At 45.8% G+C, this 25472-nt stretch overlaps 1 protein-coding gene across 7 annotated transcripts in view; it reads right to left on the reverse strand.

Annotated features, from left to right (window-relative positions):
- CACNA2D4 (calcium voltage-gated channel auxiliary subunit alpha2delta 4) overlaps window positions 1-25472 on the reverse strand; it is a 301745-nt gene that overhangs the window by 144931 nt on the left and 131342 nt on the right. For all 7 annotated transcript variants that reach the window (XM_053255008.1, XM_053255007.1, XM_053255006.1 and 4 more), the window contains 5 exons: window positions 23585-23652; window positions 15323-15368; window positions 13849-13946; window positions 11227-11320; window positions 8312-8407 (listed from right to left, as the gene is read on the reverse strand). In XM_053255008.1, coding sequence (XP_053110983.1) covers window positions 8312-8407; window positions 11227-11320; window positions 13849-13946; window positions 15323-15368; window positions 23585-23652 — 402 coding nt within the window. The remainder of the gene's footprint in view (window positions 1-8311; window positions 8408-11226; window positions 11321-13848; window positions 13947-15322; window positions 15369-23584; window positions 23653-25472) is intronic.

The raw sequence follows: 25472 nt of genomic DNA on the forward strand, positions 1-25472 counted from the left end.
CACTCGCTCACAGCTACCCCAGTGCCCCCCAGGTGGAGTTATGGGTCTTTTGAAACCTTTATTCCTGGGGGGGGGGGGACTTTAAAGAAGCGTAAACTTAAACAATTCCTAAGAAATCAGCCCTTTGCCCTATTCCTTTGGAATAAGGCAAGTGGCAGGCACCCCTTGGAGCACTGCCACCCAACCCACTGTTTTGCCCCTCAGGCCCCCTTTCTGCCCCGAATCTGCCCCAAAGACATGTCAACTTCAGAAATTCTTTAAAAATCAGCCCTTTTCTCAATTCCTTTGGAATCTGGGTGGCAGCAGGCACCCATTGGGGCACTACCACCTGAACCCCTCTTATGCCCCCAAAGCCCCCTTTCTGCCCCAAATCCACACCAAATAACATCAACATCACACATTAACAACAGCAGAGCTTTGGAAAAAATCAGGCAGATTTCCAAAGGTCATGCACATCCACATCCCTCCCGCCCAAAATGCAATTGATCTATACACAACAGTGTGAAACAACAACAATGAAATGCACACTGCCCCACTGGGCAATGAAGGTAAAATTTACCCTTAAATTTGCTTAAAAGGAATAAGGAGGCAATTGCCAGCAGATCAGCCCATGCTTTCGCTGGCCAGTCTGTGGGCTGGAAATTCAAACAGATGTCAAAACTCAAAATGGAGACTGAAGGAGAAAGACTTTTTGCGATTGCAAAATGGAGTTCCAAAACAGCTGAAACAACAAAACATTTTGTATCTGAAACAGGGATGTTTTGTTTTGGCTACAAAATTTTCTGTTTTGAGCATTGGGTGTTTTGTTTTGGCTACAAAACAGCCGAAACGGCCTGTTTTGTGCACAAAACGTTTTGTATCCGAAACGAAACGCACATCCCTACAGCAGGGATTCAAACTGGCAACCTCTGGCTTGCTAGTCAAGTCATTTCACCACTGCGCCATTGGGTGGGTTTGGGGGTGGGGTGGGGAGGTGGGGATACCTAGGTTCAAATCTTCACTCAGTCATGAAGCTCACTTGGGTGACCTTGGGCTGGTCAATCTTTCTCAGCCTAACCTACCTCACAGGGTGTTTGTGAGGATAAAGTGGGAGGGGGGAGAATCATATACAGTCATCCCTTGCCCACCGCAGTTTTCCCAACCACAGCTTTGAGTATCCCCGACTGGCATTTTGCTACCAGTCTTGCCAAACGTGACCTGAGTATCTGCAATTCTTGCGCTATTGTGTTTGTGAGAGGCGCGATTTTTGCTGGCGAGAGGCGGGAAAGAGAGGAGAGAGCGGGAAAAATTTTTTTGCTGGCGAGAGGCGGGAAAGAGAGGAGAGAGCGGCGGAGGAGTGAGAGACATTGGAGAGAAGTGAAGGAAAGAGAGAGAAACGCGGAGGAGAGAAAGAGAGGCAAAAGAGCAGAGAAAAGAGAGATAGAGAGGCGGGTCGCACGATTAGTGAGACCTGCTTTTGCCGGTTTTGCAGGGTAAGCAGGCTAAGCCCGCTCTCCCCCCAGACGAGCAGGGCGGGAGCCCTGGGCAGCCGGATTGGCTGTCCACACAACTGCTGGCTCCATGATGGAGTCGGCGGGGGCTGGGGAGTTCGGGGGCGTGCAGGGCATACTGGGGAGACCCCCGAGCCAGTAGGCTGCTTTTCAGCCTCCCGCCGGGGGTCTACTCATGAATAGCCGCGGCTACTCACGATTAAAAAACCCGAGTTTGCGGAGCGCTCACTCCACAAACCCGGTTTAAGGGGAGGGGTTGGTGGTGGGTTAACTGCTGGGAGGCAACTGGGCTCACCTGCGAGCCCGGTGGCTCCCATGATCAGCTGAAATCGGGCTAGGCAACCCAGCCCAATTTTGGCTGATCGTAGGAATAGCCTCAGGGAGAGATGGAGGAGAGAAGAGGAGCGGAGGTGAGAGAAAAGCGTGCCAGTGTGCGCATGTGTACTCTACTGTACTGTGATTTAAAGTGCATTTGAGTTATTTGGGGGGCGGGGTTCAAAAAATTTCCAGAGGTTCAATCTGCTCATGCCTCTTGCTGACTCCTGGTGATATTTAGGGATTTTTCATGATTTTTAGCCATTTCTAACTGTTTCCCCATTGATTTTGAGGTGCTTTAACAATTGCAGTTCCCCTAACTCCGTTTCCCATTGATCCCTATTGCTTGCCAACCACAAATCCAACTGCAGGGTTTTGCAAGTACATAACCCTCATGGTTGGTGAAGGATGACTGTATGCTGTCCTGACTTCCTAACAGGAAGGGCAGGTAAACAATACAGTAATTATAATTTCATAATAATACATTAACAACAGAATTCAAGTCCTCAGGGATAGATAGAGAAAAGATGAAAGCTAAGTGACATGTATGTTAATGAGATATTTGTCAACATGGATACCAGTAGCGGCCCATGCTAATGAGCTGGAGGGGTCGGAAACCAGCCATGGCTGTTTTGGTGCCAGCAACCATTCTCTCGCTCCCTTCTGGCCATGCCCCAGCTGTAAATGAGTCGGGCAGTCTGGTCATTCGCCTGGTTGAGGATTTCCCTCCCCTACCAGATGCATAACCAGTGCACATGGCTCAATTAGAGCCAGGGCAGGGTCAGAAAGGAGCGAGATATCAGCGGCTGGTACTGGAGCAGCTGTGGTTCATGGCCCACCCAACCCTTCCAGCTCATTAGCACAGACCAAACTAAATAGTGCCAGCACCTGGTCTGTGTAAGTCTTTGGCCAAGTGCTGTTGGGGGCCTCCACTCTGGTGGGGACAGCTCTGCTGGCAGCCACCATCTTTTTATTTACCAATAAAGAATTTTGCTCTTCCCCAGCACCGCATCGAGTAACGCAATGGACACCAGCAGCAAACTACCAAAGAGCACTCTGGGATGCCACTGCCACTAAAGTAAATTGTTTGGGGGAAGCTTACCAGTAGTGGCAATGGCTCAGAGTGCTTCTCAGTGGCAACACCACTATTTAATTGTAAACCGCCCTGAGCCATTTTGGAAGGGTGGTATATAAATCAAATCAAATCAAATCAAATCAAATCAAATCAATCAATAAACACCGATAGCCATAATCTTGTTAACGTTTTGATAGACAGGTCCCGATACTAAATATAATTAACGCATGCGTGTGTAATGAAATCTTTGCTGAAATTTCTGTGCAGGGTGAAGGTGGTGTTGCTGTAGTCACACCTCTTAACTCAATAGCTATTTCTGTACAATGACTATAAAGACTATAAACAATTTTCCTAAACCAGAGAAGAAAAGGAGAGGAGCAGGGTACAGTCTCTGATACCACTGGGAGGTAGTGCCTACTCGAAACTGAAGTTTGGGTACAAGCTGCTACTTTTGGGTTACACATGTTTCTGCATTTCTGGGTGTGGTCTGTGGTCCCCCAGCCACAGCTGGTACAGCAGATCTTGTTTCTATAAACAAATTGTGTTTACAGAGCAACAACACACACAAGTCAATTAGGCTAAAAAATATAACTCCTTCAGAAAACAGAAACCCCTGCAAAAAGTCACTATATATATATATTTACCTTCTGAAAATTAGAGCTACCAGGCCACAGCCTACCAGAATCTAGCTCCCTGCTGGGCTGCAAGTCCAAATCATAGTATTTTTCCCCGCCAGGTGGCACTGTTGTCTATTTCAAGCAAGCCAGATCGTTCACGTGCAACACGTAATCAGCAAGAAGGCAGACAGGATGGTCACTTTTCACTCCAACCAGTTTCAGTGGTATTAAGTTCAACTCACATAAACAAACAGTAGCATGGAAGCAGCATCAAATAAAACTATGTGTAATGCACTCTTCGGGGCAATTTATGCATAAGGACTCACTCACAATGCTAATCTGTTGATTTTCAACATCCCACCACTGCTCATGGGTGTGTGAAGAAGGGGTCAAGGGGGTGCATTTGCTCTCCCATTATCTTCCGACAACATAGTCGGACATACAATAGACTCTCTTTAATGCCCATCCCTTTAACATTGTATTTTAAATATTCAGTTATGCACCCCCATTACTAACAACCTGTGCACACCTCTGCCATTGCTAACTTCAACTCCTCCCTTTTAGGCAAGAGTGAAGAGAAGAGTGAAAAGACGCCCACTGTTCTCACGTTTTCTGAGCAGCCCTTCTCAACTGATTTCTTACATACTCACAGAGAGAGAGAGAGAGAGAGAGAGAGAGAGAGAGAGAGAGAGAGAGAGAGAGAGAGAGAGAGAGAGAGAGATTTGGGACAGTGCATCAGCCTGTCAAAATCTGTGAGGATAGTAGGATAAGAGACTGAAAAGTGACCCTTCCCTGCCCAAACTAGCCTGTCTGGTCATTTTATGTGAGAGCAGCTGTAGCAATATCCATTACCCGAGGGATTCTGTTACTTGTATCTGTACTATGCCTGTACAAACAGATGTTGCCACAAGCAGGTGGATGGGATCTGGTTATGAGTGTATCACAGTAGCAGTAGGTGTCAATTTCAAGTGGAGGGAGGTACAGTTACTCCAGACAATGGAAGCAGCAAGGACATGCTGACAGGCTTCACTGTGCAATGAGAGGCATCCTTTTATTCGAGGAATGGAACAGGCTATTAGAAAACCCATCCAACAGGTTGCCAATTATTTCCTTGCTGCCTTTTACGGGGCATTATTTGCAAACCAAGAGGTGCCAGAGATCAGGTTGCCTGGAAGTTTTGCTCCTGGACACAGAAACTCAGCTCCCCTCATTCTTAGAAGCATGCATTCGAATAGTCCTGATTAACCAGGAACAGTCCGGCTTTTCTTGTACCTGGCCCTGGTGAATTGCTACCTCTAGTCCAGGGGCAGCCAAGCTATGGCTCTCCCACTTTTGTTGGACTACAACTACCATCATCCCCAGTTACAATAAACTGAGGCTGGGAATGTTGGGAGTTGCAGTCCAACAGCTGGAGGGCCTAAGGGTGGCTAACCCATGGAGTACAGGGTTCTGTTGTTTCTGAGGTATTCTGAGTGTAGATTCTATGATAGCAAATTAGAGTGGATTCATGGTGTCTCATTGAAAATCTCATTTGCTATCACAGAATCTACACTCAGAATACCTCAGAAACAACAGAACCCTGTACCCCATGGGTTAGCAACCCAAGGGGGTGGTTGGCACCCTATGTGCACTACACCACCACTCGCTCTGGGCCACCCCAGCACCCCCCAAGTGCACTTATGGGGCTGCTGAAAGCTCCATTAGAACTTATGAGGAAAAACCTTAAAGACGCGTAAACTTCAACAATTCACCAAAAATCAGCCCTCTGCCCAAATCCTTTGAAAAAATTCAGGTAGCTTCCTTGCCCCTACCCGGCACTACCACCAACCCCACACCGCTCTAGGCCACCCCTTTCCCCCTGACGTGAAGCGATACACCCTCCATTTTACCTAATGGGGGCAAACCTTAAAGACAGGTAAACTCCAGAAATTCACCAAAAACCAGCCCTCTGCCCAATCACTCTGCAATTGGGGTGGTAGCCTCCACCCATTAGGCACTACCACCCCACCCCACTCTTTTGGCCCAGATCACACTTTCTGCCCCCGATCTGCCCCAAAGACACTAAAACTTCAAAAATTCACCAAAAATCAGCCCTTTGCCCAATCCCCCTGAAATTTGGGTGGTAGCCTCCACCCATTGGGCACTACCACCCCACCCCACTATTTTGCCCCTGGGACCCGTTTTTTAATCTGAATCGATTCAGATTAGGATTCGGATTAATTCAGATCCGAATCGAATCGGGTGATTCGGATGGGTCATATTCGGCTACAAAACAGAACAGGGGGGTTTCGGTTCAGATCCAAATCGAAACACCGAAAATCCAAATTGCACACCCCTACCAGTCAGTCTCTGTTTTGTAAATGTGCAGATTTGTTGTTAGTGTGAAGCATGGCTATTCTTCAGGCTCCAGCCCTTCCTGCCAGTCTCCAAGAGTGGAGTGAACCTACAGATGCATCCTGATTAGGGTGGCCATATTCTGGCTTTTCAAATCCGGGTGCCTAATTTGCCTACTATGTAAATTGGCTTGAAAATAATTTTTAATCAGAATAGTGACTGCATGTTTTGCTTCATAACTCTGCTTCTACGAGGGCACAAGAGCACTTAGCTTTAAAAATTATTATTATTAATGAAAGCTGAAATTTGGCCAGATCTGAGTGGGCTAAGCAATCTGGGTGAGATGCTTAAAATCCGGGTGAAACCCAAAATTCCGGGGGGCATGGCAACTCTAATCATGATGCAAAGTGCAGATGCACATGAGGGAATGGGTATTAATCATTAGTGTGCCATATATTGCAAAGTCTGCCTTTTCACATGGTGCAGCTGATGAAACTCATTGTGTAATATAACTCATCAGTGCAACATGTTATAAGCAAGAATACCCCTCCCCACACACACAGACACCCTAGTATATCTTTAAAATAATCGTTAAACATTCATGGAGGACAGGTCGACCAAAGGCCACTAGGCACAAGTGGAATCTCCATGTTCAGAGGCACTAGGCCACGGCACACAAATTGCTGGGAGGCAACAACAAAGAGTCCCATTGCCTTAAAGCCCTACTTCTGGGCTTCCTGACGGTCTCTAGTTGGCTACTGTGGAAAGTGTAGTCCTGAACCTGATGGGTTCTTGGGCCTGATCCACAATGGATCTTCTTATGTTCTCAACAAAAACACCCTCTTTACTTTTAAACCAGTGGCAATGGGTTCTGGCAGTCAACGAATACTGCAAACAGCAGGCAGAGCCGCTCCTTCAGCAATGTACAGACATGAAGAGTCCCTCCAGCAGTGGCCCAAGGAGAACAGGGGCAGTACAAGTATACAAGAGCATCCCTGTTTCAGTCCATGAGATGCTGGAGAATATGCAAATATTTAGGGTTTAGGATATAAAGTGATGCCTTGAAAAGATCTGCACTCCTGCTGGGTCTCTGATTGGCCAGCATGTGCAAAGACCCGGGAGCTGGATTGAGGGAGGAAGTACACACGTAGCACCCATTTCTACATGTACTTCCTCATCCAGACATGGACACCCATGTAGAAGCCTGACCCCTAGTTAGATCAGGCCCAAGGAGCATCCATGCTACTTCACATGGTCTGGGGCGAGTCTTAGCATTTAAAACAAGTTCTGGAGTTGAGCAGTAGTCTCAGCAGTAGCCTCAGGCCAAGCAAATGCCGCCTACATCTTTGGGAACTTTTTCACATTCTGAAATTCATACCAGATTAGTGTAGAGTGGAAGGGAGGGGCTCTGGAGACTGATTTCGTGAGGAGTAAAACCAATAAACATATGGCAAAGCTGTGATGGGGTGTTAGGTAGGCGGTTGTATTGGCTCCTGATTTTTCCAGGGAGAATGCAGCCACCTGCTACAACAGTCAACTTTGTTTGTGATGCTTACTGGTTTCATGCATCATGAAATCAGCACTAGAAGTCCTGTGCTGAGGCAATATAAGGCAACTTTTAAGATCTATGGAAGTACCATTTAGAGTTTGATATCTGCAAGAGATTAAGCAACAAGGTTCCACAAGAACAGGAAGAACTGTTGAGGAAAAGGGGATGGTTATGCTATCCATGCCTTTGCTAGATGATTCTTGGCTGCTAGTTCAAGGCATCAGAACAAGAAACAAGAGGTTGTCTGAACCAGGCATTTTTGACAGGACTGTTTCCATTGTGATGCTTATCTGACCTATGAGACCTGCCCTGTAATGTGCATCCACCCCATGGCCATTGGGCTAGGCAACAATTGTTGTGCATATAATGGTAGCACTAGATTAGTATTCTTTTAAATTGCACATGATGAAGGAGGGTCAAATTTGCCTACTACAGGGAGGCTGCTGTAGGGGCATGCAATTTGCACATCCCTACAGAAGGGGGAGAAGGAAGGAGAAGCCATATTCTATTGGGGTATGCACCTGTCTGGTTTTCATTTGAGCAGTTGTGCAAAGGTGCTGCTATGTAATACAAAACAATACTAAAAAAATAGTGGGGGGAATTTGGGGGTGGAGCTAAAGCCAACCCATACGGAATTTATGCTTCATTCTGCTCTCAAGTCAGCTGGCCTAAAGAACTCAGAGGGGTAATGGAAATCTGTACAAGGTTTAGATCAAGAAAATGGCACAGGGGAAAGGGTTAAATACTCTTCCAGCAGCACGGCTGCTTCAACCAAAATTGGGCTTCCCTGAAACTGCTTAAAGTTGCGAAAAAGGATATCTGAGCAAAAATCTCCTACTTCACCTCTGTATAGTTCAGAGACCAAAGTTAATGAAGAAATGGGAGCAGGAATGGCTGGGATCATTCAAAGATGTACATCTGAAGGACTTACCTGTTAGACAGCTTTTCAGACCCAATGTAGAGGGCGCTTCTCATGAGACCAGCCCGAGTTCCCATAAAGGCCATCTCCACTCCCCCTTCGGTCTCACTATTGGACACAGGGGCAAAGAGAGAAAAAAGAGCTAGTGTTAGGTATCAGCAGAGCTAGATGCTCTGCACAACATGAGCAGCAAACCCCATCCCTCCACAATCCCTTGCAGTGCCACAGAAGATGCTGGGATGTAACTTTCAGATCACACACAGCCATCCTTAACCCGGAAAGTAGCTATTGGAACATTGATTTTCAAAAAGGGATTGGGGTATGTGTGTGTGTGTGGGAAACTACAGGCTGGTTAGCTTAACTTCTGGGTTGGGTAAATTGATGGGAAGCACACTTCAAGACAGAATTGTTAAACAATTAAGCAATTGTTTGTTAAACTAACAAACAGGCCTTGTTAAAGAAGAACCAGCATGTCTTCTGCAAGGGCAGGTCTTGCCTCACTAACCTTTCGGAGTTCTTTGAGAGTGTCAACAGGCATGTGGATAAAAATGATCCGGTTGCCATAGTATACTCAAAAAGCATTTGACAAAGTTCCTCACCAAAGGCTCTTGAGTAAACTTAGCAGTCATGGAATAAGGGGCCAGGTTAATGTGTGGATTGTTAACTGGTTGAAGGACAGGAAATGGAGGGTAGCAATCAATGGAGAGTTCTCTAAATGGAGGGAAGTAAGAAATTGAGTCCCCCAAGGATCTGTAGTGGGACCAATGCCCTTTAACTCATTCATAAATGATCTAGAAGTTGGGGTAAGTAGCAAGGTGTCCAGATTTGCAGATGACACTTAACTATTTAGGGTAGTGAAATCTACAACAAATTGTAGGGTCTGAGCCATTGGCAGCTCCCATCATTTTCATTGTAGGGTCTGAGCCATTGGCAGCTCCCATCAATGCTTAGTGCAGCTCCAACTGTTTACTGGGCTTTTGCAAAGCTTTGGCCATAGCTGAATGTTCTGCACAGTCCCCTTATGTGCGCGCACACACACAAACACACACTCCCCATACCCCTGGCTCTCCCAGCACTGAGAAAGGTACAGCAGCGTGCAGAGGCCACCACAGTGAAGGTTCTCTGGGGTCTCACATTGAAGGTTTTTTGCCAAAGTGGTCCCTGCTTTAAAAATATTGAAGATCACTGCTGTAAGGGATCTTTCCCTACAAGGAAAAGCATTTGGGGCTTTTCAGTGTAGAAAAAAAGCTTATTGAAAGAGACATGATGGTGGTTTATAAAAATAATCATGATGGTGGTTTATAAAAATAATTGGGAGAATTTTTTCTCTAACGCTAAAACTCAGCATCATGTAATTAAACTGCAGTAGATATAGGGCAGAAAGAGAAGGCATTTCTTCACACAACACACTGATTTTTTTGGAATTAATTTGTCACAACATGCGATGATGGTTACTGGCTTAGATGGCTTACAAAGCGGATTAGACCAATTCGTGGAGGAGGAGAGGTCTTGACAATGTAATAAGTCAAGATGACTAAATGGAACCTCCCTCTTCAGGGGCAGTATACCACTGAACAGCAATTGCTGATGCAGCAACAGTTGGTGGAGGTATTACCTTTCTGTTCTCGTTGTGGGCTTCCTGCAGGCATTTGCTTAGGCATTGTGGGATGTGCATGCAAATATAATGAGTACTATCTACAATGAATATAATAATGGAAGTATACTGTAATGAAATGTGTAATAAAAAGGATGAGTTGGGTGTTCTTTTCTAAAAGGTATGTTTCTCTCTGGCCTCAGGGATAAAATGGATTTCTTTGTTATCTTATGATTAAAATGTTGGAGGTGGAGTTCCAGTGCATAGACTTTTTGCACTGACTATCCTAATGACCACTAGGGGCATTGAGAGTAGAGGTAATTAGTGAGGGTCTCCTTATGTGCCCCTGCTTGCCTCTGCTCTATGACCCCTGCCTTGACTCCTCAGGTATTTCCTGTAGTGAGTCAGTCCTCTTCCTTTCCTCTTAGAGAGAAGATGGAAACATCTCTCTCTCTCCTTCCATAACTATTCATTATGTAGCTGATAAATAGGATAGGTCTTTCCTATCCCAAATGTACTTTCACCAATAAATCAGTTTAGACTCTACAGTGGTCTCCATGTGTGATACTTAAATAGCTGCAACAACTAAACTCTGCAGCCTGTAACTGGAGTGGTAGCATCCTTGGTGCTTTGCTAAATAATCATAAACCCCAACATAAAATGGACTTCTTTGTTTTCTTATTATTAAAATGGACTTCTTTGTTTTCTTATGATTTCTCTGTTTGAAGCTGGCTATAAGCTTTTTTCCCACCCCCTGCAACCTGGGGAGTTATCTTTCTATCTAAAGTCGTCTATAGGAAGAAGATTAATGGCATGGCTCAAGATTCAGTAATTCTAATAAAAGTCACAAATTCTTTTCCTGTTAACGAGATTAAGAAAGTGTTATAATGGAATAGATTTCTAAATAATTATTGGGCCCCTTTTACAGTAAGGTGATCACATGAGCGTTTCAAAAAAGACCTCAAATACAGGCCTGCTTCTTAGAAGGATATTTGCAAACAACTGAGTAAGTTTGAAGCTTTTATGTCTTGCCTTATTGTATTATTGCCATTTATTTGATATTTATTCAGGGATTGTTAATATGTTGTTTTTTAGATGATTAAAAAGGGGTGTCTATTGAGATTATTTGTTCAAGGAAACTCTCAAACAGTAAAACTGTTCTCACCATTGACTGAGCACTCAAGAATGTCAGAGGCAGCATAGGAGAATGATCAGTTGGCACACCTTGCCTCTTCCAGGTTAAGAAGGGACACTTGTCCCACAGTCACCCCAAAGTCCTTAAGCTTAACAGCCACATTCCCTTAGTAGTTTATCACTTTAAATGTCTGCTTACTCAGAAAGGTTGAGGGCCAAGGATGTCCAGTAGGCTTCCATGGGTGCTGTTACAACCGCATCAAAGAGCACCTCTTGAACCAACTCCTCATCACCTGGACATGAGAAAGAAATAGGGCACAAGTCAGTCACTCTGATAAACAGGACCAAACAAGGCTTTGCATCATTTTTGAAAATGAGAGTTACTTCCTTTCCAGAGAAAGCGCCTTAGCACTTTTTTTTTTTTTTTTTTGGCAGAGAGACTGAATCTTGTTCCATCGTTCTGAACAAGCAGCTCAACTGGTTCCTTAACTTTAGGCTTCCCTTTTGCAAGAAGTCACAAAAGAATGGCAGAACTCATATTCATAGAACTTAGTTAAAGCAAATCAAGTAGCAGGAGTGGGGGGAAAAATCACCTTGAGATGCTGGAGAGCTAGATATGAGACTTGTTGATAGTGAGATCATCCATCAAGGACGTTTGCAGAGATCAGAGATTCCAAACTGTAGGTTCCCTAGATGTTGTTGGACTATAATTCCCATTAGCCCTAGCAATAATGGCCTTCAGTCACTGAACCTAGAGGTGATGGGAGTTATAGTCTAACAACATCTGAGAACCCAAGGTTTAGAGTCCCTGACACAGCATATTCTGCCTGAGTGTTTTCCACCCAGCAGATAAGACAAGTTGCATGTTCCATTCTGCCATAGATCTGTACCAGGAGGCGTCCAAACAGGTGTTTGTCCACAGTAGCCACTCAGTGGTGCAGAAGAGCCAGTAAAGAGAAGACACTGGCAGCGAGAGACAGAAGGAGCTCTAGACAGTTTGGCTAAGAACTGGAGCAGGGCAAGAAAGAGGAGCTGGGAGGCCAAGAGGGGAGCTTGGGACACAAAAGAGGAGGTGTAGCAATAGGAGCTACCAAAGTATTACAGAGATACATAATGGAAAGAGCTATCAGTGCTGCTACTAGCCAGCCATCAAGCCGTGACAGCCAAAAGTGAAACTTCCACTTTAAGGAACAGCGTGCCTCTGACTAACGGAATGAAGCCGGGAGATTAATAGCAGAGCAGGATGTCGCCATCTGCCTAGGGATGGGTTGAACCTGCCAGCTTCAATTCGTAATTAATCTGAAAACCAAGGCAGAGTCAGAATTAATTATGACTAGGCTGCGGTGCATGTTGATTACATTGCAAGCAGACATTAGTAGGGTTATAGGGTATAAGCGCCTCTGAGCATGCGTTAGCCTACTCCAGACAGCAGGAATCATCGAGAAATGAATAAGTGAGAGAGAAGAAGAGGAGAGAGGGGGAGGAGGAGGAGGAGGAGGAGGCGGCGGCAGCAGCAACAGGGCAGTTTATTGTGGCTCTCAAATCATACAAGAATTCTGCATATTGCATACATATTTAGACTCTTGATTACCCCAGTTATATATATCCCAGTATATGTGTGTGTGTGTGCGCATGTGCACACACACACACACACACACACTCCATTATGACCAAACATTTCCTTTCAGGCAACCATGGTCCCAGTGATATGGAAATATTTCCTAAGGAGCAAAATGCAAATCATGAAACACTGGACAAATGAGAAAAACTTTGGCTATGTAGACTCAAGACCCTCTCAATGTCATGGATTGGACTTGGGAGAACAATACATAATCGGCAGCATCTGTCCACCATTCTTTTCTTGTCATGTGCCCTGGAACTCTGCTAATACAGCATTCTTCACTGCCACCTTGTGAGCTGTATGTGCTCACACAACCTTTAAAAAAAAATCCATCTGTTGCTGATGAAAGCATAAGCTGAAATGGTTAATTAAAATTTCATTTCATTTAACTGTCTCTGTGTATGTGTGTGCATACACACACACGTTATGTGCACGAACTGGTTCGGAGGCCCTTTTATGAGCGTCCGAACAGGTTCGAATGTCCAGTGGTTCAAAGGTGGGGAGGTATCTTTAAGGATGGGGGAGGGTGCTCTTACCTCTCCCACCATGTTTCCCCCACCGGCGCTGTCTTTTCAAATGGTCCAGCAGGGTGGCAGTGTACCTCCTTGCTGCCCTGGTGTCTCCTCGGACCGGAAGTGGCTGGAAGTGCCCAGTGCGTGTGTGCATGTTGTGCGCACTGGGGCAGCAAGGAGGTATGCTGCCGCCCCACCAGACCGTTTTAAGAGACAGCTCCATTGGGGGAAATGCGACAGGAAGGGTAAGAGCACCCTCCACAATCATTAAAGATATCCCCACCACCACCTTCGAACTGGCAAGCGCCAGTTCCATGCACGCACACGCACACACACACACTCACATAATGTCAAAACCAATAAGTAAAGTACTCCAACTTCTAGTGGTTTCATCCTCATCCTCTGTAGCACTGGAAACTGACCACAGTTGAATGGAGCAGGGAATCTCAAAATTGGGTCCCCAGATGTTGTTGGACTTCAACTTCCATAATCCCCAAACAAAGGCCACTGGGGCTGGGGATTATGGGAGTTGAAGCCCAATAACATCTGGGAAGCCAATGTTGAGAATCCCTGGAATAGAGGGTAGTGCACGAAGATGGACCATCTGTCTCTTTCCTGTTTTTAATGGTAAATGGCTCAGGTAATAGAAATCCAGGAGGATGCTAGCTAGAATCTACACAGCACTCACATTCTAGGTCAGGTTCTTCTCCAGTGAGGAAGCGGATGACAGCTTCCAACTGGCTGAGCTTCCTGTGATCTGGATCAATGTCTGTAATACAATAAATCCTAGGAAGAAAAAAAGAGGAAAATATATGTAGAGTGAGGCCTGTTTCCAGCCTAATTTTTCCTTGAGTGCAGCAAAGTGATACCCCCTGCCCTCATCCATTGTAGGAAGAATCTTACACTGCTGGTACTGGATCAGGGCTATAGAGAATGTTATGTTTTTTAACAAGACTTGAGAAAACTTAGTCGTAACCACCACCCTGTCTTCCCATGTTAAAACAAGCATAGAGTGGTCTAAAATGAACAAAACATAATGATCAAAAATAAAATCTGAAAATAATAAAATCAACATAAAAGCAGCACAAGCATAGCACAAATCATAGTTGCACTGATGAAGAACAACTTTATCAGAAACATAAATTTTGGAAAGTATATAAATATGTTAAATCAATCAATCAATCTATAACTATATCTAGACGCTTTAAAGACCTGGTCAGAGAGGGAGAGAGTAACGAACAAGAAGAGAGGAGAAAACAAAAAGATAAGATAAAAAACAATCTTTTTAAAGAGAACAAAATGAGAGAGAAAAGATTGTGAAATAGGAGAAAATGGAAAACTCTTCCAAAGCCCTGTTTTCAGGAGCTAGACAGGACTGGAACGGGGAATTGCCTGCTCCTGGTACACTATGGGATTTGCTCTGATTTGCATTCAGCCCTGTCTATTGGGAGCAACTGAACTGCACAATCCGTCTTAAAGGAATACTCTCTTAAGCTGAGGAAAAAAGAACATTTTCAACTGCTCTTTAAAAACTTCAAGAGAGGGAGCCTGACATGTCTTCCCGAGGTGAGAGTTCCACAGATATGACACCACCACCAAAAAGGCCCTGCCTCTAGTATTCATCAGATGTAAGATGTGGAGCAGAGAGCAGGGTCTATGAAGCCAATCTAAGGGCTCAGTTAGGATCGAATGGAAGCAGGAAGTCCTTAAGGTAACCTGGTCCAAAACTGTGTAGAGCTCTTAATTTATAAAGCACCTAAAATCACCAGGCACTGTACAAATATTAAAAATTAAACAGTGCATATATAACACTGTGACACAAACACATGCAATTATAAACACTGTGACACAAACACATGCTTTATACGGAGCCAGAATATTGGTTCATGCAGGGCAGCAGTGTCTACTCTGCTGGGCGCAGCTATTCCAGGTCAGACAAAGATCTTTTCCAGCACTGCTGCCTAAGATCCTTTCACTGCAGATGCCAGGGCCTGGAAATCAAGCCTTCTGCATGCAAAACATGAGCTCTGCCTTAGAGTTATGGCCCTTTGCATGACATCACTATGTTTTCTCAAGTCCTTCAATGGCAAATGGTTCAAAGCCAAGCAGCAGCTAGTTCTATGCCTTCCAAGAACACCAGCAATTAAAACTCCTGCACTTACCACTCATTGGCTAAGGTCAAGTCTGGCTGCAGCAGATCATGCAAACCTGAAACCAAAAGACAGGTGGCACAGTAAAGGTCCATTTCTTCATGCCTGAATGGATTTCTCTATATGCTGGCCATGTTTTATACTGCACTGTTTTACACATATATCACCCATGCTTGTTGTAGATACAAAATCGGAATCCCTTAGGCATGTATGGGTAAGACATAATAATTTCATAAGTCAGAAGTTCTAGAATTCTGAGTTACAAAATTCCAAATTACATAGGAACACAGGAAGCAGCCTTATACAAAGTGAGGCCACTGGTCGATCTAGCTCAGTATTGTCTACACTGACTGGCAGTAGCTTCTACGTTTCAAGAAGAGGTGTACTGATAGGGACCATTGTGGTGTGAGAAGTGGAAAGTTCTAGTGTCTGCCGCAGAAGTTCCTCCATGGGTCAGTTTTAACAAGCTCTGCTTCTTATCAGAGGCTGCAGCTCCTTATCGGGGTTGCCATGAAAAACTTCAAGCAACCAATTGCATCTCCTTAAGCACCTGCTTTTTTGCTCATTACAGACAGGTAAGCCAAGAAAACTATATTATGTAACTTGCTTTGTTTAAAGTCATGTATAAAGAGACAGCCTTCCTGTAATGCTAGCTGGATCTCACTATGGACCAGTGCGCAGGTGACAGAGACCCCTGCCAGAGCATGTCCACTACTGCAACAGGATCCCTGATAGTTTTGGCTTTGAGGCCTTATGTCTCTTTGTCTTTCTTTGATTAAAACACCATCTATTTCATCTTCCACCCGTGTGTGTTTCTCAGTCTTGGCACCAGGAAGGGATCATGCCCCTGGCACAACAGGAATATCTTCGAGCGCTACCTGGAGATGCTAGAGAATGAACTTGGGACCTTCTGCATGCAACATGCAGATGCTCTTCCAGTGACTTGATTCCCCTAAGGGGAATATTAGGGATGTGCACAAAATGTGATCTGAGCTCCTCATCGCAGCACATTCCTCACACCTTTAACAGGGAGGGGAGTAAGTCCATACCTTCTCCTCCTCTGCTCACCGCCACAGCAAGTTTGGCAGTGCTCCCCCAGCTAAGATCGCATGCCAGCGGGTCATCTCTGAGCTGCCTCATGCGATGCCAGAACACACATGGCCTCCGCGCATGCGTGGAGGCCATTTGTGTGGTCAGCATGGTTGTGCTTGAGAGTCTCTGTCCAGCATGGTCATTTGTATAGTCAGCAACTATGCATGAGAGTCTCTGTCCAGACACTCACTTGTGGAACAGATTTAGGGGAGGGAAGATCAGTTTGTGGGAGAGGGCATGAAGCATAAGAAATTAGGAGCCCAAGTCGAAGAAGTGCAAGAAACACTGCCCTAACAGATCCCTCAGCAAAGGACAGATTCTAAGCAGGGACTTCCCAGTCAATCTTAATGGCTGGGGCTTTAGGAGAAGGGGACACTGTATGACTTAAGAGATAAAATGGTTTATTTATAAGTGAAAGAACCTCTGTGAACCATTGATTCATACGCTCTTCTTGTGTGCATGAGAAGAGATTTAATGCTCCCATTTCACTCTAGAACAAATGACAATTCAATGTTATGCACAGACTCAGGGAAATGTGGTTTATTCCAGCCATAGTTAAGCCAGGCCAAGAAGAAACTGCGTTTTAATATTCTGGTTTGGTAACTAAGGATAGTTAGAAGAAACTACAATGTTCTATGTGATGCTGAACTGTGTTTGTTCTAAAACAAAAGAAGAGGTTTTAAATCTTTTTGTCTTGCATATAGGGAAAGAAGGAGAAGGCGTGGAGTGGGGTGGAGCCCATGAGTCCGTTAGTGCTCATCCATGTAGCACTAAACCAGGATTTAGTGTTACATCTGAACAAGGCCACAGGAAAAAAACAGGTTGCTTACCTGTAACAGGTGATCTGGTAGTGGTTCCAACATTCATAAGGACTGGGTTCTGCGCCTGTGCAGACCATACTTCGAATAGAACTCTCTAGCTCCTCGTGACGCCCAACCGTCGGCAGCGTGTGGCTGCAGTACTCTTAAGCGATGGTTAGGTGTCCCCTTTCCTCAGTTTCTTGGTGATAAGCCATCCAGAGCCTCTGAGGACGACTGGCACGTAGTTGTAGATTATAAGCAGGCACTGCGTGTGAGGTAGACTGTCTCCTAGGTGTGGAGTCGGAGCCGGCATTGATGTACCATAGGCAAACGTAGTTCACTATCTTCCTTGCACCCCTACATGCAGCGGGGATGGACGGGCGGGTCTTATGAATGTTGGAACCACTACCAGATCACCTGTTACAGGTAAGCAACCTGTTTATCTGGGTAGTGGTTCCAACATCCATAAGGACTGGGTGAATCACAAGCTGTAGAAACTGGTGGTGGGTGCATGATGTTATTATGGTAAGACTCTTTTCAAAACCGCCCTTCCAAAATCAGCCGCTGCTGCCAATCTAATGTCCAAGGCGTAATGCTTGATAAATGTCTGGTGAGACGCCCATGTGGCTGCCAGACAGATGTCCTGAAATCTGATGCCTGACAGGTGCGCCGCGGAGGCTGCATATGCCCTGGTGGAGTGCACCCGCAACCCGGAGGGCGGCGGGACCTTCTGCAACTCATAAGCTATCCTTATAAGTTTCACTAGCCAGTACGCTAACTTCTGGCATGACGGTGGTTGGCCCTTATACCAGCCCTTCTCACAGACAAATAAGAGTTTCATCTTACAAATTTGGCGTGTGGCCTTCAGATAATACAGTAGAGCCCTTCGAACATCCAGTGAATGCATTGCCTTATCAAGGCTTGTTTCAGGATCCCTGAAGAAGGTTGGTAAGACTATGTTCGAATTAAGGTGAAAATCAGTGATGATCTTTGGTCGAAAATCCGGATCCAAGCGCATCACCACACGGTCCGGGTGAATCATGGTATATGGCTCATCCATTCGGAGCGCCCCGAGCTCACTCACCCTTCTTGCCGAGGTTATAGCTACTAAGAATAAAGTTTTCAGAGTCATCAATTTCACCAATGCTGAAGGCATGGGGTCAAATGGGGCCTCTGTAAGTGCACCCAAAACTAGTGATAGGCTCCATTTCTGAGCTGGTTCCCGGAGAGGAGGATATAGATTATTCAACCCTCTCAGAAAGTCTTAACATCTCGGGTGTGTAAAAACAGTTTTGCCACCCCAGCCTGCGTGATGCAATGACAACGCCGCCATGTGGACCTTAATTGAAACATTTGCCAGTCCAGAGCTCTTCAAGGAGGTGAGATAGAGGAGTACATCCTTAAGCCCTGCTTGTCTTGGTTGAAATTGATGTTCCCGGGCATAGGCGCAAAACCTACGCCACTTTGCTTTGTAGTTTCTCCTTGTCGATACTCTCCAAGTATTCAAAAGGATTTTCTTCAGAAGCCTATCCTCCATGCTGTTAGATTGAGAACCGACAGGTTCGGGTGGAGGATTTGACCTAGAATCTGAGTGAGCTGATCCTTCCTTTTGGGGAGTCGCTGTAAGTCTTTCTCGAAAGTCTGAGTAGCTGTGTGAACCAGGGTTGGCGAGGCCACCATGGAGCAATCACAATTGCCCGTGTCCACTCCTGGAGCAGTTTGGCCACTATCCTGGGGAGGAGCGGTGTTGGTGGATATATGTAAAAGAAGCTCCTTACCCATTGAAATTGAAAGGCATCTCCCTTGGATTGTCTGCCTAGACCCAGTCTGGAACAGTACATCTCGCATTTCCTGTTGTGTTCCGTCACAAAGAGATCTACCTCTGGCCAACCCCAAGTTGCAAACAGATCCTGAAGGATCTTCGTGTGCAGTTCCCATTCATGCTGCTGTACCACAATCTCTCTGCTTAACGAATCCGCCAAGCAGTTTAGGCTGCCTTTGATATGTATTGCTTGCAAGTGAAGACCTCTCGGAATACACCAATTTCAGATCTGCAAACTGAGGTTGCACAGTGCCCGAGACACGGTACCCCCTTGTTTGTTCACATAGGCTATTGCCGTGGTGTTGTCCATCTGCAGTTGAACTATAGTGTCCTTTAGATTGTCCTGGAATGTGATCACGGCCTTGTATGCTGCCAGCAGCTCCAAGAAATTGATATGCATACGCGCCTCCCTCTGGTTCCAGAGGCCCTGAGCCCTTCTGTTTCCCATATGGGCTCCCCAGCCCAGCATGGAAGCGTCGGTCGTCAGAGTACAAGACAGTAACGGAGTCCTGAATGGCGTCCCCCGTAGAAAATAAGCCTCCTTTGTCCACCAGTGTAACGACAGCAGAACCTTTCGTGGTAGCAAAAGTTCTTTGTTTTGAGGGTCGCGTCATGGGCGAAACCAACGGAGGAACCAAAGTTGTAAATTGCGCATCCGCAACTTCGCATAAGGCACTGTAGTGGTGCATGAGGCCATTAGGCCCAGAAGTACCTGTATCAACCTCGCCTTCTGCTGTGGCACCCTCTGGAATTGCTGAACCTGGGCACACATGCGAAGGTACCGCTCCACTGGCAGATAAGCCGCTTGTTGGAGCATATCGAGTCGTGCCCCAATGTATTGTAGGCTTATTTCCGGAGACAGACGGAACTTTTTCCAGTTGATCTGGATCCCTAAGTCGCTCAGCAAGGATTTCACAATCTCTGTGTCGGAGAGTAACTGTTCCTTGGTTCTCGCTGTAAGCAGCCAATCGTCGAGATACGGGTAAACGGATAGGCCCAGTACCCTTAGGTGAGCTACAATGATTGCCATGCACTTTGTAAAAACTCTTGGTGCTGTCACCAGGCCAAAGGGCAGAACATTGTATTGATAGATCTGAGTTCCTAGAGTGAAGCGTAGATACTTTCGATGGCTCTGTTGTATGCCTACATGGAAGTACGCATCCTTGAGGTCGAGCGTTGCAATCCATTGCTCCCCGTGGAGTAGGGGAAGGATGCCTTGCAACGTTGTCATGTGGAATTTTGTATTGTATTGCAACGTTGTCATGTGGAATTTTATGTATTGATTGAGCCAACACAGGTCCATTATCGGACGAATCCCTCCGTCCCTCTTTGGGATCTGAAAGTAACGGGAATAGAATCCCGACTGGCCCTGAGCCCACTGCACCGGTGATATGGCCCCCTTCTGTAGCAGTTCCTCCACCTCTTCTCGCAAGACAGGAGTGTCTGGTGTGAACCTCATTCCTTGAAAAGGAGGGGTCTCCCAGAACTCTAGAGCATAGCCTGTCGCAACAATTCTTAAGACCCACTGGTCTGATGTTATATGTTGCCATGCTTGAGCATGACTTGCCAGTTTGATGGTATTTCCGGCAGGCATCAAGGTGATCTTTTTTCTTGCACTCTTGTTGGTGTAAGTTGTCTTGTGGGGAGATGAGGCCGAGATGTTGGTGGATAGTGGGCTCAATAGCAGATCAAAGCTGCTGCTTAGGTTGCTGGGCTGTCTTATTGCGCCCCTGTTGATTATTCCTGTTCCTAGGCTGGTACTGACGTCGGTTGTAACGATGGTACTGGCGTTTGTAATCTCGGCGATCAGGCTGGCCGTAATAACTCTGTCGCTTCTGATAGGGTTGATACCTCTGATATGATTGGTATCGGGTAGTACCGAGTTTCTGCTTTGTGAAGGAACGCGCTGTTAATTTGGACTTCTTCCATTGTTCCATGGTCGTATCCGTATCATCCGAGAAAAGACCCTTTCCTCCAAAGGGTAAAGCTTCAATGCGGTCCTTCATATTTTGTTGTAGCTGAGTGCCCTGCAACCAAGCATGACGTCTCAGAACAATTGCGGAAGTCAGTGTACGCGATTCAGACTCTGCCAAGTGCTTAGCGTTGGCTAGTTGTTACCTTGTAGTAGTAGTTGTTCGTTGGAAGGTTGCTTCACACTTTTTCAGAAATGTATCGTGATCCAAAGATGTCCTTTGGTCATACAGAAGCTCCTATAACGAGTGAGTGTATCTGGCCTGGCGTGCAATATAGTTTGCAATCTTAATCGAGAGGCAAGCGGTCAAATAGGTTCGCCTACCCAATACATCTAATTTTCGGCCCTCCGTGTCCGCTGGAGTTGTATGACACTTGCTCCCTTTTGAGGTTGTAGCACAGTCTATCACCAAGGAGTTTGGTGCAGGGTGTCTTATCAGATATTCATTCTCTTCCTCCTGGATTCAGTACAAGACTTCCAACCGCTTGGAGGTAGGCGTTGAAGTCTGGAGCACTTCCCATGCAGACTTCGCAGCCCGCGAAATATGAGGCAACATTGGCAGGTACACTGGTTGCAAACCCGCAGCTTTGTTCATCATATTATACACTGGGTCATCCAAATCCAGCGTCTTCTGTTTTACATCCAGGCCCAATACACGTGCCATTTCTGCTATTTGCTGGTGATATCCCTTCATCTCCTCATTTGGAGAAATGGAAGGGACCAATGCCACATCGTCACTTGGATCCGGTAGTGTTGGTTCTTCAGGGACTTCTGGCTCCGTCGTGTCGGACGAGTAGCCATCAGGATCTTTGCCGTCATCATCACCATCATCATCTCCATCCTCTGAAGAAGGAGGTTGTGGTGAAGCAGAAGGAACCCTGTCAATATGCCGCGAAGGGACTTGAGGATCTGTTTGGAGAGATACAGACCTCCTTGACAGTGTCTCTTTCTGAGGGAGTTGTGGGACCGAGCGGAGTGGCAGGTCTGCTTGAAGTGAAACCGATCTCCTCAGCAGACTCTCTTTCTGTGGGAGTTGTGTAGTCTGTAGCGAAACAGATCTAGTCCTCACAGTCGTTCTCAATGGTTCCACAGGCCAATCGGCTTGCAAGGAGACTGACCGGTGTAAAGTCGCAGGCGCGGCTGTCTGTACCGACGATTCCTTCAATTCTTTTTGAGGATTTGGAAGGTCTCTCTCGGATAGCCACAGCTGAAAGAGGGAATACTCCTCTGGGGAGATGGTGCAAGTATTGCGCCACCCCCCCGGGGGCAGAAGGCCAGTTGTAGGAGTCGAGGGACCTGTAAATGAAGGTGTTCTAGGTAAGGGAGGCATGGGAAACCCTTGAAATGTCTTAGTAGAGGGCGTTGTCTCTTCCGACCGAAGCATGCGGTCTAGAGTGCTCTCAGTATCAATGCTTTGATCTGTTGCCTGAACTTCCAAACTGATTTTGTCTATTTCATCTTCTATCGCAAGTACCAGTAACAAATCATGAACTATCACTACTTCCTCGAAGGGTCCTGTGTCCTCCACATCATATTTGTCCCGTTCTGCGTCCACCCCTGATACTGGCATTGCCTCCAGTCCTGTTGACCCAGTCAAAGTTTTCACTGCTGGTTCCGGGCTCGACATCGTTGCCGACGCCATAACCTCTGCTGTAAAAATCGCCCTCGACGTCGAAGCCGTTCTCCAAGGCGACAGCCTCCATAGTGTGCTTCTCGATGTCGAAGCTGTCCTCGACACCGCTGATGAGGGCCTCAATGCCATAGGAGATTGGTTCGGTGTCGGAGCCGGCGAAAGTGAAGCTGCGCGGCGTCTAGGGCTTCAGTAGGACTGTAACCCCGTCGGAGAAGGTGTGTGCTCTGAGTCCTTCTCGACACCTTTTGACTTGTGTCTTTTAGCCCTCTTCTCTTGCAGCCCGGACAGCAATGTCGAGCCTTTTAGTTTCAAGGCCGGCAAGGTCCCCTCCGGCTTCTTAAATGCTTGGGCTGCAGTCGATGTCGACGCACTCGAGGTCGAAGCGCTCGATCTCGAGGCGGATTTCCCTGCGCTTTTTCTCGATGCCGAGGAATGCGCCTCCGGAGCAGTCGACACGGCACCTCCTGACGACGCCAACTCTGAGACTTTAGACTGCGCCACAGCAGGTCTCGAGTCTGGGGCCCCTCGATGTTTGGGTTGTAAAGCCTGCTCCATTAACGCTACTTTAAGACGAGCAGCCCTATTTTTTAGAGTCTGCTTATTGAAGGTAGCGCAGATTGGACAATTTGAAAGATTATGCACCTCTCCTAAACAGAAAAGGCAAAGATTTTTTTCTTTGGAGCAGAACCCAGTCCTTATGGATGTTGGAACCACTACCCAGATCAGTTTGACACTGCTGTATTTGAACAAGAGTTTAGGTACCAAGCTAATATAGTTTCTACTGCCAAGCTATTGATTCAGATAGTGAAATAAATATCTTTGAGACATTAGAGGGTTGTGGTAAAGGAAATAATATTTAAGATTTATTACTGAGATAAACACAGCTGTGATACAACAATTAAATATATCATCGCTTCTATCCAAACATTTGATGAAGCTATGCCATTCAATCTACCTTCTTCCACTGACGTGTTCCCAAGTAGGATATATTCGCCATGCCCTCGTGACAGAACAACTCCCAGACTGCAAGTTTAAAAAATGAAAAATGTATTCTAGGAAGGAGATTTACAAAAGACTGTAATATACAAAGCATCTACAATAAATATTAAATGCAGCCATTTTTACTCATTTACAGATTGCTGAATTCAAATTTCAAATTTTATGAAATGCTACAGAAGATGGCATTTTGGTAGCACAAGCTGAACACTGTCTTTGAGAAACACATTTCAAGTGTTGCCATAAAAAAAACTAGGATTTCAGATGTTAGTGGTGAACCCTGGATTTCACCATTGAAATGTAACTTTCATCACTGAACTCTCAGAGTACTAAAACATAAATATTGTAATATTCTGATACAGGGGTATATAACTGAAATGTCTGACAATGATCTAACCAAATTCCATGTCCTAACAACCCAGCTACATTTTTAGAAACATCACACAGTAAAGCCTAGGCCTGCAACAGTTCGGAATGTAGGTGAGGGACTATATAAATGAAAGTTCTGTGTTAAAAACTCCCTATGGAAAGCATGCCACAGCCAAAAAGATCTGGAAACAAATTTATTTATTTATTTATTTATTTAAATTTTCTTATATACCTCCTCCTCCTCCAAAGACTCGAGGCAGTGAACAACAATACCAACAACAATTAATTTTAAAAATAAGGTAAGATAAGATGATAAGATAAGATAAAATCATTGAAGGGCAAATGCCGGGCAAAACAGGTGGGTCTTAAGAAGGGCCTTAAAAGCAGACAGGGAGGGAGCTGAATAAATCGGGGGGGGGATGTTCCAAAGAAGAGGGGCGGCCACAGAAAAGGCCCAGGCACCACACACTATACCAAGGCTAGGGACACTAAGGAGGGCCAGCTGAGAAGACCTCACAGGCCGGGATACAACCGGCCGAGAGAGGCGATCCCGGAGATATACAGGTGCTAAGCCCATAAGGGTTTTGTAGGTGAGAACCAGCACTTTGAATTGGACCCAGAAGCAAAAAGGCAACCAGTGCAGCGACCGGCAAATATGATGCCACGTACTAATATGCCCACACAGCTCAATAAATAGTTCAGTAAAATGATCCAGATGTCTCAAAAAGTGAGTCCAAGTGGGCTGATTGAAAAGATTTCCCCAGGACTGGCCCAGCAATGAGGCAGGCTGAGGTGCTCACCATAGACAGCAGATTAGCAGGAAGCAGCTGCTGCCACCATCCACCAATGCTTGCCTCTACTGCTGCTCCTCCTCCGCCTCTTCCCATTCTCCCCAGATTTAAAAAGGAAGAGGGGAACAGAGGGGAAGAAGAAGTGTAGGTAAGAGTGATAGGGAAGAATGATAGAGATGCTAACCTGCCACTGGAGGTGACTTTGCTCAAGTCCATCATCACTCCTGTCCTCCACACTTGCTCTTCCTTTTTTTTTTAATCCAGAGAGCATGAGGGAAGGAGGAGGGAGCAGCAGCAGCATCACTGCCAGGAAAGGGGGCAGCATCTGGTGTAGTGAGGCACTGGGGGGAATTGTGGCACTTGATGCTCTACTTCAGGCATGGGCTTGTTTTGGGCCAGCCTCAGATATTTCTCAGTGTTAGTCTAATCTCAAAAGTGCTTAATTTTTAAAAAGTAGACTTGCTGGGACTGCAGCCCGCCCAGACATGAAGCCCTCTACCTTGGGTGCCCTTTTTTCTAATTCCAGACATATGGAGGCAGGCAGTGGTTACTTAAAAAAAAAACCCTCTTCTAAGTTAAGCCTTGGCTAGGACCCGGTGAGCTCTATTTTGAATTAAACCACAAATTAGAAAGTAATTGCTACCCAGATTCCAAAAGTCACAACAGGTTGGAATTCAAAGATGTTCT

The sequence above is a fragment of the Hemicordylus capensis genome, chromosome 5 (genome assembly GCF_027244095.1).
Source record: "Hemicordylus capensis ecotype Gifberg chromosome 5, rHemCap1.1.pri, whole genome shotgun sequence".
In the NCBI taxonomy this organism is placed as follows: domain Eukaryota; kingdom Metazoa; phylum Chordata; class Lepidosauria; order Squamata; family Cordylidae; genus Hemicordylus; species Hemicordylus capensis.